Raw genomic sequence first — 12,930 nt, 5'->3', positions numbered from 1 at the left:
ACACTGTGACCATGGTAACGTGTACAATGTGACCATGGTAACGTGTACACTGTAACCATGGTTACGCGTATACTGTACCCATGGTTACGTGTACACTGTGACCATGGTAGTTCGCGTACACTGTGATCATGGTTACGTGTACACTGTGACCATGGTAACGTGTACACTGTGACCATGGTAACGTGTACACTGTAACCATGGTTACGCGTATACTGTACCCATGGTTACGTGTACACTGTGACCATGGTAACGTGTACACTGTGATCATGGTAATGTGTACACTGTGACCATGGTAATGTGTACACTGTGACTATGGTTACGCGTATACTGTACCCATGGTTACGTGTACACTGTGACCATGGTAACGCGTACACTGTGATCATGGTAACGTGTACACTGTGACCATGGTAACGTGTATACTGTACCCATGGTAACGTGTACAATGTGACCATGGTAACGCGTACACTGTGACCATGGTAACGTGTACAAGGTGACCATGGTAACGTGTACACTGTGACCATGGTAACGCGTACACTGTGACCATGGTAACGTGTACAAGGTGACCATGGTAACGTGTACACTGTGACCATGGTAACGTGTACAATGTGACCATGGTAACGTGTACAATGTGACCGTGGTAACGTGTACAATGTGACCATGGTAACGTGTACAATGTGACCATGGTAACGTGTACAATGTGACCATGGTAACGTGTACACTGTGACCATGGTAACGTGTACAATGTGACCGTGGTAACGTGTACAATGTGACCATGGTAACGTGTACACTGTAACCATGGTTACGTGTACACTGTGACCATGGTAACGTGTACACTGTGACCATGGTAACGTGTACACTGTGATCATGGTAATGTGTACACTGTGACCATGGTAATGTGTACACTGTGACCATGGTAACGTGTACAATCTGACCATGGTAACGTGTACACTGTAACCATGGTTACGTGTACACTGTGACCATGGTAACGTGTACACTGTGATCATGGTAATGTGTACACTGTAACCATGGTTACGCGTCACTGTGACCAAGGCTCCATGGTATATACTTATATAGGGCCCTGTATATATAACCGCCCTGAGGCTGACCCTGGTAGTGTAACATGGGTAAATATTATATACGGCGGTTAATAAACTTACATTTCATTAATCAGTTCTCAGCTCCTCCTGCTTGCCATGTCAAGTTCATACCACAGTATAGTAGTAATCTACAACTTGTACGGTTTTGCAATTTGCAGTTTTATCGTTCATCGCGATCGTTAAGTATATTAGAGGGGAAGTTACTTGTTATGTACCAGAACATAACTGCCTAAACGTCTTTCAAGTTGAGATGTGCAGGGAGAGCAACACATTTTATTTCAGTATTAATAATTAAGCACTTGCACTGGTTTGATCTCAAACTTCCGGCCTCAACCAGGACTAGTAATTGCTCACCACCCTCTGACTCAGTTAGGTTTAAGCATTAATGGTGTTTTTTGAGTTCAACTTTGACTTCAACTTATTAAGCAATATGTATAAGCCATTTACATTGATTCTGCTACCGGTGCAGCCACCTTGCTTAGCCATAATATTTTTGTAATATGATAACCACTAAATATGGGGTACGGAGGATGAAATCATTCGCCGCTCGTGATGCAATCTTTGATCCGCTTTTTATTCGCTGTGCTCGGATTTTAGTGTGGTCGGGTTGGCAAATTCATCAATGTAAGATCTTTTGGATTTGGCAAATTTCCAAAACGAAGTTCCACATTTTTACCAGAAAATAACCAGTCATCCCTAGATGAATCATATTTATTACGGGTCGGGGTAATACTAATAATCTAACAATTACTATGTCAAATGAAAATTTGAAGATAGCACCAGTAAAATATATCGCCAACTTGTCCGGCACTAAATTCATTTTTGCGCTTTCATCATACCTACTTTGCGATATGTGCGACGCGTTTTGTGAAGTTTTTATTAACATTAATGCTGACAGTTACGACACATTATACTCTTACTGTCGTTATTAGCCAGTTTTTGGGAAGTGTAATGAACAAAGCATATTTATACCCTCGCTTTGGGAAAGGTTGCTTCGTCGTTACTTGAGTGTTAGATAGTTGATTCAATAATACAGTCTAGTTCAATAATTATTTTTCATTTAATCATTCAGTCATCTCTTTCAGGTCTCCTCAAAAGAGCCGCTACTTCTGGGAAGCCAGACTCTAGCATTTAGCTATAGAAATTATCATCAATTCAATATTCGACATTTCTAACTTTTTTCTAGATTATAAAAATGATACCATTTACTTCAATTATATTCACTTATACTTATATACTTGACAAACTGACAAACCGACAAATGTGTGTGTGTGCGAGAGTGATTTTAAATTGTTTTTCTATTATATGACGTAATAATCTATATTTTTAACTCGAGATTGTAATCGACATGTTGCCAAGTTTTCAACTTGTTTGTCTTCTCCAATTAGACAAACAAGTAAGCCAAGTTTTACAATTTATAATCCTGTCCAGGCTGAGAAGCGCTCCCAACAGAGAATAAACGAAATGAGGGAGAGGTTGGAACAAGCTAATAACACCACAAGAAGCATGCAGGTACTGGGTTAAAATCGATTCAATATCTGAATAGGATATATTATACTCTTTTAAGGCGGTGTGCAAATGTTATTAAAAAGATGTAATTACAATCTAAAAATCGAATCTAATCTACAAAGTTACATCGGCGATAACATTACATTTAAGCTGAATGTGTTATAACATGTTAAATAAATTAGGGGCAGGCGAATTATTTGTTCAGCATTGTCCCCCTGTATCAAACCCTTTTCTTCTTCTCAGAACTATGTGAACTTCCTGAAGCAGTCGTACAGCAGTGTATTCGGAGACACGACCTTGGAGCAGGGCACTCCTTACACTGGCAGATTCTCACCAACCTTTAAACGTGCCCCGTCTCCCATTAAATCAGCCAGCTTCAATGTGGATTACTAGCGACATCACCAAGTGACATCATCAAATGACGTCATCAGACTCAATTTTATACTTGACAAAATTAACGCAAACTTTTTGGAGGACGTTCGTTAAATACACTAATTGTTTTGAGTGAGTTAGAGAGGGCTGTGATTACTATTTGTATTTCAGATTGGTTTGGGGAACATTATTGAGATCAAAAGAGTTGGTTGACCGAGACTTTATATTATAATTATAACAGAGTGTCGTATTTTCTTATTCAATTTAAACTGTTTTTGTATTTGGCATTTCGAAAATGCTTCTTATTGCAATGGAATAAAAATAATTGCATGATTTTCAGTAGCATTTCGTTTTCACTTATTACAGTAAAACCCCGATTTACCGCATACTCTGATTTATTGCGGCCGTTTCCTTTCCCCAAATAAAGGCTCAATATGCATAGGGTGAACAATCAATACATCGATTTATCGCAAACTCCAATTTACCACGGGTGTTTCCTTCCCCCAAACTCCGCGGTAAATAAGGGCTTTATTGTACAAAGCTCGTTCAATGACATACGAAAAGTTAAGTTTTATACTACTGTTTACTTAACAGACCTAATTTAAAAGAAGGTGTGACTTTAAATGACATGATTTCCTTATCTTACTTGACTTAACTGATGTGTGCACACAATATTCAAAATTAAACTTGCATAGTATGGTATTACTAAGAATATTTTCTTTTAAAATACAACTAACGTGTCCCTGATTACCATCACTGTATCCATGGTAACGATATTTTATTTGAATATAACCAACGTAATTGCTTAAATGAATTAAAAAGTTTTCCTTTTACACACTAGCTTTATTAAATGTATTACAAAATTACCGTCCATTAAGATGGGCTAAAATATTGTAGGTGATCTTAGGTAATCCCCATTCTCCACTGTATCGGACTGAATAAAAAGACAGACAGAAGAGTCAAATCTGACTATTAAGAATGGTCATGGCTATTTGTGTCAGAACACTTTATTTTGAGGGAATGATAATTAACAAACAGCGAATAAGAAAGGCATGGGATTGAAAGGGAAAATTATCAAAATACAAATCAATATGATGTTCAGTTTACAATAATACATGAATATCTATACAATACTGTTATCATGGTTATATGAATGGTCAAATCATGGTTACAACAGGAAAGGTCAAATCGGAGGTCAGAAATTAAATGCGTCATCTTATATTGGAATCCCCAAGTCATGATGAGAAGAAACTGTTATATAAGTCAAAAGAAATAATTAAAGTCATGTTTAATCGTGGGTAATAAAATCGTCTCGAATGAATAGCAAAAATCCAGTTCAAGCTAATCTGTAACACGAATTTTATCTGGTTTCGGTGCGATCCTTTATTTTGAACCAAAGTTATATTCTGCTTTAATTCTAAAGCCATGAGTTTAGTTAACAGTACTTGGAAACATGCTGTTTGACTAATTGGGTATCCTCGTAAGGTTTAGGCTGATCCATGTAGAATTCAGTAGGCGTGCTGAATGCTGTGTTCTTCTTGAAGGGCGATCCTTCACATCGTATCTGCGTTACTCCCTCAACACCTGCGAACAATTAATTTAAATTTCTTTTTAATCATTAAACCAGTTTCGACTGGTATCTAACTGTCATATCTGTACCCTTATATGTTCATCAGCAATTAAAGTGATAATTACAAACCTTTAGCGACTCCGTCGGTCCAGTAGGAAACGGGCAGCTCTTTTAAAACGTTGTGATGGGACAGAGGTTCAGGCCAGTCAGAGTCAAATTCTCTGTGGAAATCTTTTTGCATTGTACTCTGGTAATCAGGTACTATCTGAAATTGAAATATCATGATGCTAGAACTAATAGAAGTTTCAAATAAATTGTATAGACAATATCTCGTATGTTTTTCAGATGCATATTATAAAGGGCTAAAAGCTAGAAATACCTTCGGTGGTTTGCTTTCCTCTTCAACTGCTTGAGAGATCTGGTCATAAACTGCAGTTTCCCTTAGTGACAGCCTTGATCCTGAAAGAAGAACACTATTCAATAAATATATGCCTGGTCGAAGAATCTTAAATTTGAGTCAATTTAACAAGGTACAGACACATACAAAATGTAAAATTCTGCAGCAGACTTTTGCATCAGTAAGATTCACAATTTTCTTTACCTTTCTGTCTAATATCAGGCCTGGAAGGAGGTCTGAACGTCTCTCGAACAGTTGTACTCAGGGATTCCATGGTTTCTGGTTCTTTAGTCGATATTATCCCCACATGCCCTGATCTGTTCACCTCTGGCCCGTGGGCGTCTTTATCGTACGTCTCGCACGCTCTCTCTTCCACCCAATTCTCTATTAAAACTTTGCCGTTTCCGTTGGTTTGAGTCATTTCTAAAGGTGAGAAAACATTCGTTAGCTATTTTAAGTATAAAGAGATAACTAGATAGAAAAAAAGATAGATTCAATACTCAGTTAGGAATTGCTCATTTTTCATCAGTCACAGCGCGCCAAATGCAATGATAAATTCTTCTTACAGACTGCTGACACTTTTAATTTAACAATAGTTTGATCTGTTCCTATAGCAACCAAACGAGCCGCGCATTATAATTGCGCGTAAAACGTTAAATTATCGCATGTTGTATCCAGTCAAAAAACAATGTTCCCACCTCTATAACGTTATCAAATAGCACATAAAATAAATATAGTGGAAATTGAGAAACTTAAAATTCATTTCTAACCAGTCGTGCCAATTGGTGGATCAAAAATGTCAATGAAAAATACAATTTAATCTTGGTGAAAATATTTTAATATGAAAAAAGCTGGGGTGGAAATGGGCCCATTATAAAACCAAACTAGGGAAAATTGTTCCTTTACTTTTTCCCTTCCATCGCATTGTCAATCTTCTTATATTCATTTTGAATCTCCTGATAAAGCTCCTTATTTTCTCCTATCCATTTTTCAGGAGTGTGCTCTTTCAACCACTCGGAACCCTGTACTTGCTTCGTGAACAGAGATGCCAGATCCTCCAAAGATTCTTCTTTCTTATTCTCCATTTTAAAGATCAGTGCTAAAAACATTTTGAGTTAGATGGCATGAACCCAATCAGAGTATAATAAAAGAGTAGTATGATAATAGAGTACACAAAATTCGCTTACTAATTTAAATGTCGCGTGATTATTATTTGAGGTGATTTGAATTTTGACCAAACATATCACTGTATCAAAATTCACAGGAAAAACGCGTTATATAAAAACATTTGACAATTGGAAACAAAAACTCCATTATTCAATATCAAACGATTATGTACAGAACTTATATACAGGCTTCTGGCTTATTTATAACTGCAAGTATTCCAGTTCATGAAAGTAAATAATTCTGCTACCGACAATATGGAAATTGTCAGTTTTAAAATTATATCATCTGATCCTGGTTTCTCACTTAATATTGGCGCATAACTTATTATTAATTTAATCTAACACTTGACTGTATTGGGTGGTTCCGAACAACGAACCAAGGAAGAATGTGTCTCATAGTTTTCTCGACCTATTTACATAAGCGCCTGTTTCAACAGACTCTTCTGGTGAACTTCCAGCTTTGTCGGAAATACAATGTCAAAGGAGATTACAAGATCGCCCTTTTCTTCGTCTTTTGATTTTGAGACTGGCATTCCTTCGCCTACTACCCTCTTAGTGTATCCGGGCTGTACGATATCGTTTATTGGAATGCTAAGCGTCCTCCCATCTAATGTTGGGACCTGTGATTATAGAATAGTTAATTATTGGTCAAAATATGTCTTGCAAACAATTGTGCTGAAACAACAAAGTGTTGTTCTTGAACAGAGCTGGAAATTGAAAACACATTTCAATTTGAATATCGAAAAATAACGAAGATGAGCAATAAGATTGTGTCAACCTCGAAATACAAAAGTATTTATACAGTTTTAAAGTCGAGCTCAGAGTTATCAAGAAATATCAGGTTGTTCATGTTGATTCTTTTATGCTTGTGATATATTCCTCGAGACTTATAAAGTGATTACAACAACGTTCGTCGTTCATGTATTAAGTAAGCCACCCAAGGGGGAGGGGTTTGCCTAAAAAATACGGATCTGGAATGTTCGAAATCTAGTTTATGTAATATTAAAATAGAACTTGCTGACTTGCACCTACTTCAATTACACAGCCAATAAGAGCTTTGCTGAGAGGAACCGTTGCCACATAGTGCAGATCTGCTCCGTTTCTCTTGTACAAGGGATGATCTTTATCCTTCACAATGAAAACTATGTCCGCTGGAATGCTGTTTGGACCTGTAAACATTCAAAATTTGCGAAATTTCGCCAAACTTGGTTAAATACATATGTTTTAAACAGTTGCATTGGTTTGTGTAATAGGGAATAGTAAATATTTCATACTGCAATAATTCACGATTAAAGTCAATAAACTGTATTAGCTTAGTAGGGCCCTTCTAAAGTAGTAAAGTTAACTTGTTTTACGCATCATACACTTACCCTGATCTCCCTCTTTCTGGAAAGTGATTCTAGTTCCGGCACTCCACCCTTGTTTGACATTGATAGTCAGGATCTTGTCTCTGATGCTGGAAGTGTGACCGTCATCATTCATCACGCGTCTGGAGATCTTCATCTTCTTGATGCAACCAGAGTAGATTTCCTCCAGCGCTAATGCTAAATCTCGCTCGATTGGTGGGTCTTGTTTTGGGCGACCACGTCCACGGAGTCCCCCAAATCCTGATAAAAGTTTAAAATTCGAGGTCTATTGTTTATTTATGTCAATCTCGTAAGGTTTTGTTCATTTTAATGACCATAAATTCAACTAGCCTATCAACAATAACCAACAATCAAAAATGACGCTACCTACCGATTGCCATGTCAGGATCTTTTGGGGGTTCAAAGAACTCATTGAAGGGATTATCACCACCAAAGAACTCTCTGAAGACTTTATCTGGGTTACCATGGAAGACGTAACCCCCGGAGAAACCTCCAGTTAGATCGGTAGTGGGGACACCGCTCTTCAGCCCCTCCTCTCCGAACTGATCGTACACAGCACGTGTGTTGGAACTGCTGAGTACATCATACGCTTCTGCTACCTAAACAGTAAACAGTTGTAGGAAATTAAAACATATCCGAGTATAGATGATACGGACGGTTATAATGAAGATTGAAGAGTTAGCTGAAGTCAATTTAGATTGAAGCAAGTGATGTGAAAAGGTACCTCCAAGAAGAGTTCCTCAGATTTGGGGTCGTCTGAACGATCTGGGTGGTGTTTTAGAGAAAGCTTTCTGTACGCCCTCTTCACTTCTGAATTTGACGCACTCCTTGTTAAATTCAAGATATGGTAGTAGTCCTTTCCCATGGCTATATTTTAAATTTTTGTGAGATAACTTGCAGATTAAAATAATCCAAAACATTATTCGATGTTTTACAAATGGCACCTAAATCCTGTCTGTCCCAGTCAGTTCTGTTATTTCTACATATAAAGCAGAACTGAGCATGTTCTAATAGTTATAGTAAATTGAAAAACTTTGTGGGAGGGAATAACATCTCAATTCTAAAATGACAAACTGTCAAATTGTTCAAATCCAAAGATATAATACTAATAATTGAAATCGGGATTCAGTTAAATAGAGAATGTGATTTTACATCAGTTTTGTTTTCTGACACTAAAACATATCATAATTCATAATTTAACATGCTACCGTACAATTTATCACATTCTACTACTATACAAGTTAACATTCTAATGTACAATTTACAGGATTTCAGAGTCGAATACAAGTCGCATGCTTTAATTTCAATCAGCATGCATCTTAAACGTGCAAATAATAAAAACAGGCGACCATATTCGCTGTAGTGTAAGAGTGAATTTTTCCTTTAATTATTCACACAAGCTTCATACGGAATTTTGTAAACTCCTCTTAAAGACGCGAGTAAATAAGAGGAACTTATTTCGATTGATATGTTGAAAACCAGCATAATCCACTTTGCAGATATAAATATAAAAAACGATCTTTTCCAATTTTATGGCAAGCTCAAACTGTCTCCGCAGTCCGCATCTGATCGATATGTGTGCAAGTTTTTTATACACTTCATTTCACTTTCTAAAATGAATGTTTTGACTAAGTCTACGCTTTTTCTGCTGATTTAACAGCTTTTCTTGCTTCCCGTCGGAGTAGCTTCTTCTCCTCTTTAATCTGAAAATATAACGATTATAATATAATGATAAGATTTTGAAAGTCCATTTTCCACCATAGTAGTAAGTAGTACCTTCATGATGGCCTGTTTTAACCCTCTATTAGAGCGTATAATTTGGGTAATTGTTTCAGTTAATAAAATAGGAATAAAATTTTGTTGACCCCTTCAACCTTAAAAGCTGTTAAATACAACTTTCACCGAGATAACGAGATGAGTTGAGACCGTGGCACAATATTGAAATAAAGTTTTAAAGGTTAACCTCCCCAATAGCTGTTTCAGTCACATTAACCAGCAATCAAACCACATTACCATTGTTTAATGGCACCGGATATTTAAATACTAATTCATCTCATGATATTGATAGCACTTTTTATGTTCCAATCCTAACGTTATAACAACTTTTTTGGCATTTAATTACAAGTTTTGTGGATTCATTGAGTGATTAAAACCCTAGCCAATTTATTCCAATTTAAATACAAGCCACACTGCACTAAAGATGACAAGATAAGCTGGTCAATAGGAGTATTAATTGTATTAATAGCTTTTAATGTTGTCTCCAGTACATTATTTATCTTTAATTGATAAAACATGAAAAGCGAGTGTCATATTGGGTTATGATTGACTATTGTCTCGTTTTCTCGATAAATTTTCTGCTAATTGCTATTATTCATCTAAGTAAGATTTTGAACAATTCATATCCTATATATGTAATATGTAGGTCTAATTTTTACAAAGAAGACATTATATGTGTCACTCAACTATTTAAATTTGTCCTAGATTTGTTACCTGAGAGTTTATTCGAGGTCTGATGTCAGGCTGTGTAAAATGATTCGCAGCAAACTCTACCACCTGTTCTGGTCTTTTTAATAAAACCTGACAAAACAGAAAATCGACAAAGCTGGTTACAATGAAGAACTATAAAATATCTTCAACGTCTTAAAGATTCCTAACACGGTGTAATTATTTAGTTCAAAGCTGTAGCCTTTTTATTGAAACACCTTCATTTTGCGAATCAAATGCAGAAATATGTCATTTCTAACCTCATGGAGGAAATCTGAAATGAGACAGGATACTTCAGGATGCTGACGCAGAAATATCTCATTGTCTTTTCGAGCTTGTATCTTATATTTATTTAAAGCTGCTTTCTGGTCTTCTGATAAAGCTATTGGGTTAGCTTTCTCGATCACAGCATGCTCCATGACACTGACAATTGGAATATTAAATTACTGTCACCAAGATGTAACTAGGTCGAACGGAGAAATTAGGTCTCACGCAGGAATTAGGTCTCACGCAGGCGCGTGATATACATATAAATACACTTAAAAGCCGCGCCTGCTTGAGACCTAATTCCTGCGTGAGACCTAATTTTTCCGTTGGACCTAGTTACATCTTGGTGACAGTAAGTACATAATACGCATAATTGGTAAGTGGCAACTGTTCCCATTTAATCGTATTTTGCCAATGAAAAACAAATAACAAAGTCATGTTCACTGTTCAGTAACATTCATTTGATCAACTGTTTAAATTAAATGGAAACTGTAATTCAAAGTTTAAATATATTATTTTTTCTCACAAATAGGCAGTTTTTATTATTAAATCTTCAAAAAACATCTTTATATAAACTATTTAAAAGATAGAGATTTAAAAACCAAGTTGGTTTGTATCAAATTTAAAATAAATAAAATGTGAATTCAAAAATGGTATACTATAAATTATGGAGAATACGTTAAGGGGGCTGGGGTCTCAATGTTGTGGATAATTTATTTTTAAAATTTTCAAAAGGCAAAGAGTGAGATATTCCAGATGCTTTTTATCAAAGAATATTAATCCTGGCCAAAGCTATGGGTCCTTGAAGGTCAGAGTGTATGTGTTATCCTATTGCACACAAAATATCAACCAAAATTGACAATTTTTAAATTCCCTACTCTTCATAATGTTCATGGGATCGTTTTTGAAACTTGGCAACACAAACTACGAATTATAATTTAGAGAATCAATTTCGGAGCAGGGTTTTGAGTTGTACAAATCAAATTATTAAATCAAAGTTCTAAACAAGGGATAGTTTAAAAAACAACGCCCAAGTCTAATCTTTCCCTAAAATAAAAACTAAAAATCAAAAACTTCACTGTAATTCCCGCCAATATCTCTTGTCATACGCTAAATTACGGAGATAATGCAGGTCAAAGATATTATTCAAATAAATATTTCTTTTACATAAATCATGCACAATCAGCGAGAATAGATTGCTTTGGGGTCTTTCTCTTCTCCCTGGTAAGTCCAGTGTATTGATGGCAAAAATGAGGGAAGAAAACGCTGGTCCGTCAAAAGGACCCCGCAAAACATGTCCTAACATTCTCCACCGACTACGGGCCACTTTTTCTGACAATGGTTCAGCATTGCAGCGTTTATACAAGTTTTTGTTGGAGATGACTCCTGGGTACTTTATATTCAAAATAGTGCGAAGATGTCTGCGGTGAACAACATCTAGTTTTTCAAGGAATATTTTGGGGACGGCCCAACAGGATGAGTTGTACATAAGAACCGATACGACTAAAGCATTGTACAGTATTAGACGTTTGTTTAGGGGCAGTTTATCACTCCAGGCCTTCTTGTAATTGTTGAAAGCAGCATATCCCAGGTTTATGCGACGCTGAATATCAGCTTTGCTACACAAGACGGACCCTAGAGTGATACTTTTCCTTCATGCTTCATTCCCCGACACTAATTTTCCATCATTGTCGACTTCACCCGTACTAGCTAAATAAACATGAGTGAAGTCCGTTTTGTCTTCATTGACAAAGAGGTTCCATTTCTCGAGTATAGCTGTTGCCTGGGGCAAAATAGCTCTCAAGTTGTCTTCCTCTTCATCATTGAAGTCAACATCATCAGCATATTCAGTGTCAAGTGGAAGGCCAGCAATAGTAATCGGGGGAATCGGCCTATCTAAACTGATTGTTATAGTCCATCTAAGTTCATTCAAAGCACCAGCCAAGACAAGGGTGAACAGACAGCCGGATAGACAGTCACCTTGGAAAGCTCCAAGGAGACTTAAAAACTCAGCTGAAAGAACTCCATTTACCTTCACCCGTAGCTTTGTGTTGGACAACAACAACCGGACAATCCTCAGCTCATCCTCAGTACAGCCACACAGTTTCAGGAGTTCAAGAATCGTAGTCCGTTTGATCGTGTCAAACGCACTAGACATATCAATGCCCATGCGATGATACTCCCATTTCTTCCTTTGGACAACTGACAGTAGAACTCGCTGACACCAAACAATATCAGCACAAGAACGAGCGCGTTTATATGCACACTGCCATGGACCAGTGAAGGCGTTCACTTTTTCTTCGATCCTTTTAAGAGTAGCCATAGACAAAATTTTTCTGGCTGCATTGGACAAGGTGAGTGGACGTAAATTCTTCAGAGGACCAATAGGTTTTTTTGGCTTCTGTAAGGGTGTTATAGTAGCCTCTCCAATGGAAATGGGAAAAGTATGTGTCTTGAAACAACTGTTTATGATTCCAGCATAATGTTCATGGACTGTACTATTAGAGTACTTAATTAGCTCGTTGGGTATTCCATCAGGACCATTAGCCCTCCCATTTTTCAAGCTAGAGGTGGCTGCATGTATTTCAACTCCAGTAAAAGGGACATTGAGAGCACGTGGTAGACCCTCAAAAGGCTCGAGAGGTTGCTCATTGCGAGTCAGCTGTTTTTCGAGATAGTCTCTAACAACAGAAGCTTTCAT

The 12,930-nt window shown here is 36.9% G+C and overlaps 3 protein-coding genes across 3 annotated transcripts; all 3 read right to left on the bottom strand.

Annotated features, from left to right (window-relative positions):
- Positions 1-4,036: 4,036 nt before the first annotated feature.
- On the bottom strand, positions 4,037-5,367 carry LOC134821187 (sperm-associated antigen 8-like). Its single transcript, XM_063831867.1, has 4 exons — positions 5,150-5,367; positions 4,928-5,007; positions 4,678-4,813; positions 4,037-4,562 (listed from the first exon to the last, which is right to left on the bottom strand). The coding sequence occupies exons 1-4, from the start codon at positions 5,364-5,366 to the stop codon at positions 4,414-4,416; spliced, it is 582 nt and encodes a 193-aa protein (XP_063687937.1). The 5' UTR covers position 5,367; the 3' UTR covers positions 4,037-4,413.
- Positions 5,368-5,636: 269 nt separating this feature from the next.
- LOC134821186 (dnaJ homolog subfamily B member 13-like) lies at positions 5,637-8,343 on the bottom strand. The gene is made up of 5 exons (XM_063831866.1): positions 8,203-8,343; positions 7,849-8,077; positions 7,482-7,718; positions 7,144-7,280; positions 5,637-6,731 (listed from the first exon to the last, which is right to left on the bottom strand). The coding sequence occupies exons 1-5, from the start codon at positions 8,341-8,343 to the stop codon at positions 6,525-6,527; spliced, it is 951 nt and encodes a 316-aa protein (XP_063687936.1). The 3' UTR covers positions 5,637-6,524.
- Positions 8,344-8,554: 211 nt separating this feature from the next.
- On the bottom strand, positions 8,555-12,930 carry LOC134821412 (uncharacterized). Its single transcript, XM_063832152.1, has 4 exons — positions 12,740-12,930; positions 10,223-10,385; positions 9,969-10,055; positions 8,555-9,181 (listed from the first exon to the last, which is right to left on the bottom strand). Exons 1-4 carry the CDS (start codon positions 12,928-12,930, stop codon positions 9,113-9,115), a joined length of 510 nt encoding a protein of 169 aa, XP_063688222.1. The 3' UTR covers positions 8,555-9,112.

Source organism: Bolinopsis microptera, chromosome 9, assembly GCF_026151205.1.
Source record: "Bolinopsis microptera isolate Bmic1 chromosome 9, MBARI_Bmic_1.0, whole genome shotgun sequence".
Lineage (NCBI taxonomy): Eukaryota > Metazoa > Ctenophora > Tentaculata > Lobata > Bolinopsidae > Bolinopsis > Bolinopsis microptera.
The sequence above is the reverse complement of the archived record's forward strand: the minus strand, read 5'-3'. Positions and strand labels throughout refer to the sequence as shown.